General features: G+C 59.8%; 1 protein-coding gene across 1 annotated transcript in view; it reads left to right on the forward strand.

The window, feature by feature from the left end:
• Positions 1–3,171, forward strand: part of RAB20 (RAB20, member RAS oncogene family) — a 23,746-nt gene that overhangs the window by 19,899 nt on the left and 676 nt on the right. Inside the window, exon 2 of the mRNA XM_029938398.1 lies at positions 2,814–3,165. Within this exon, the coding sequence (XP_029794258.1) occupies positions 2,814–3,165 (352 nt within the window). The remainder of the gene's footprint in view (positions 1–2,813; positions 3,166–3,171) is intronic.

The following is a 3,171-nucleotide window of genomic DNA, read 5'->3' on the forward strand; positions in this document are numbered from 1 at the left end:
GAGCCGGCCCGGTGACCCCGGAGGGGAGCTTGCGCACTGCTGGGTCACGCGCCCGCGTGGGCCAGGAGTGGGTGCTTGCCGTCATTTAGGGGAGCTGCGCGCACGGACCCCCAGAAAACCGTCTGGAGTCTGGGGCTCACATGCCTGGGCGGCTGGCGCAGTCAGGTCTCTAAGGCCCAGTCTTAGTGACCCGGCACCCCGTCTTCACCGTCGTCGGGTGCGGGGCTCCCGCCGGCTTTGGACGGGATTGGGTTCCGTGCCCGTGTGGGCGCTGCACTCCTGCTACAGCAGCCTGCCCGCTGCGGATCCATCTGAACCCGAGTTCAGGGTTTCGGGTGCGGAAAGCGCTCACTGGCATGCACTCCAGTTGTGGGCGCCGCGCTCTGCACCTGCGCCGGCCCCGGGCCGGGTGTGGGATCGCAGCGGCAGCCCGTCTCCTGTCCTTTCCCGCTAGCCTTTGGGAGCCTTCACGTCCCACTTCCTCAGCCCCTGAGGCTTTTCTTGGGGTGTCCATATTATTTACTTCCATAGTGTTTTTAAAGGCAAATCAGACATTTTTGTCTGAAAAGGAAATGTTATTTTCAGCATGGGCTTGAACACAGGTGGCTTTCTGTCCCCAGTGATGTGTGTGACAGCCGGGGGACCGTCCCCCCGGGGTACCTGGTCTGTCCCCAGTGATGTGTGTGACAGCCGGGGGATGGTCCCCTGGGGTACCTGGAATGCCCCTTTGCGGTCCCCTCATCGGCCTTGTGTGGGGGCGCTGGTCACCTCTCTCCTGTTGGAAAAACTCGTGATGCCCAATCACTCTAGATGAGATTGTGTCTGAAAGGAAAGTCCTAGTTGGTGGTGATGGCAGGGAAGCATTTCTTTTTTTTTCTTCGTTTATAAATTTTTTAAATGTTTATTTTTGAGAGAGAGACCGAGAATGAGCAGGGGAGGGGCAGAAGGAGACAGACAGAGGATCCAAAGCAGGCTCCAGGCTCTGAGCTGTCAGCACAGAGCTCAACGTGGGGCCTGAACTCACGGACCATGAGATCATGACCTGAGCTTGTTGGGAGCCGCGGCATTTTGGCCGCCTCAGGCAAGGAGATATCGCTCTCCAGGGAGCGACCAGAAAACAAGATTTACATCTGGAGGCTGGAGAGTGCATTTCCTGGTCCAGGATTTCGGAGACTGTCCCACTGAGCCAGACGAAAAAAGCCAAGGTGAACAAAAGATCAAACCGCATTTTGGTTTATGCAGCGCTAATCTGGGCGCTTCTTTGATGCTGTGTCCGGAGTTTCAGTTCCGGTTTTCCCCTTTCTCTAATATTCATTTGACTCTGTTACCTGGCAACCAACCTGGGTCAGTTCCCCGCCCCAAATCCTATATAAGAGTGAATTTTTTTCTTAATAGACAGAAGAGGCTCGATCAGAAATCGCTTGTCTGTGCGCCCTTTCCTGCCCTTTCTCCCCCTCCCTCAGGATCAAGAACCCGCGAGGATTCACCGCCCCTTGGGCCGGAGCGGCCGGGGCAGGACGCGACATGAGCTAAAGTCAGACACTTAACCGACTGGGGCACCCAGGTGCCTCTCTTCCTTTTCTTAACTAGTGCCTGCTGTTGCCAGTTTTAAAACTGGTCGTTAAGGACGCCTTGATCATTGTCTCCTGGGGGGCGTGTCCAGAGGCATCAGGGCAGCACAGCTGAGCTTCTGCCTGTCCGCGAGCAGCGTCATTTCACGTGGACTCGTGATGAGCTGATCTGTGTCAGGGCTGCTCATGGCCCGGAGCGCGGTTCTGCGGGCCTGGATCCCAGAGTGCGCGCCGCTGGCCAGCAGGTGGGCCTCGGAACTTTGCTTGCTGCCACATCACCTTGACCTTCAGCATCTCCGCCGGGCAGGACGCATCCCTCCGGCCCCTGCCAGACCTGACCCCGGCAGCACCTTCTCCGCCCTCCCCTCCGTCACTGGGGGGACGCGCGGGGAGCCCTGGCTTTGGGTAAGGCTCTGTGTGAGGGGACGTCAGCTGTCATGTGCAGGTTCCCGTCTTTCTCAGCAGGCTGCCCTCCAGCCGGACCCCAGCGCGGACGGTGCAATCCGCCTGCGTCAGGGCCATTTTGGAATGACTGTGGTGGAAACTGTTCGTGTGTCTTTGGTCACGCAGCTGGGTGAAAACAGTGCTTTATTGGTGGAGGACACGTGTTACATAAATATGTTTGTGTGTAGGTAACAACACGCCTTGAGCTTGTGCCTCTGAGCCCCCCAGGCCTAAAGTTCATTTCTTTTTTGGCCGGGGACCCCTTTCTACCAAGTAGTCTGAGCCCCTTTCCCTGAACACTGGATTTAAAGGCAGGTGGAGGCGCCTGGGGGCTCAGTAGCTTAAGCACCTGGCTCTTGATTTCGGCTCAGGTCATGATCTCACGGTTTGTGAGTTCGAGCCCCGCCACCGGGGTCTGCGCTGACAGCGTGGAGCCTGCTTTGGGAGTCTCAGTCTCTGTCCCTCTCTCTCTGCCCCTTCCCTGCTCACCCCGTCTCTGTCTCAAAATAAACAAACTTAAAAGAAACTGCATGCAGTACAGCTCAGAGGTTAGAGGTTGGCCTGGAAACCAGGCTTCCCGTATGGCAGGTGCGACTGCTGTCATGAAGCCTCCCAGAGCGGAGGGTGCTGCCCTCGGGCCTCGAGGGCCTGGGACGCTCCGCCTTTGTGCACCCAGGGGCCTCCGTCAGGCCTAGCTCTAGCCACACCGGCATCCGGGGTCCGGTGCCCGGGCCGCTCTGGGGGTGCCGACCCTGGATGAGAGATAACCCACCTCTTTCTCCCCCTCTTCCCGGCCAGGGCGGGAGCAGTTCCACGGCCTGGGCTCCATGTACTGCCGCGGGGCCACCGCGGTCATCCTCACCTACGACGTCAGCCACCCGCAGAGCCTGCTGCAGCTGGAGGACCGGTTCCTGGGCCTGACGGACACGGCCAGCACCGACTGCCTCTTCGCCATCGTGGGGAACAAGGTGGACCTCGTGGAGGGGCCGGCCGCAGAGAGCCTGGAGCACGGGCAGGCTCCCGGGGCGGCGGGGGGCGGCGGCAGAGCGCCCCAGGCGCCCCGGCAGGTGCGGCCGGAGGAGGCGGTGGCCTTGTACAAGAAGATCCTCAAGTACAAGATGCTGGACGAGAAGGACGTGCCGGCCGCCGAGCGCAT

This window comes from Suricata suricatta, chromosome 4 (assembly GCF_006229205.1).
Source record: "Suricata suricatta isolate VVHF042 chromosome 4, meerkat_22Aug2017_6uvM2_HiC, whole genome shotgun sequence".
Taxonomy (NCBI): domain Eukaryota; kingdom Metazoa; phylum Chordata; class Mammalia; order Carnivora; family Herpestidae; genus Suricata; species Suricata suricatta.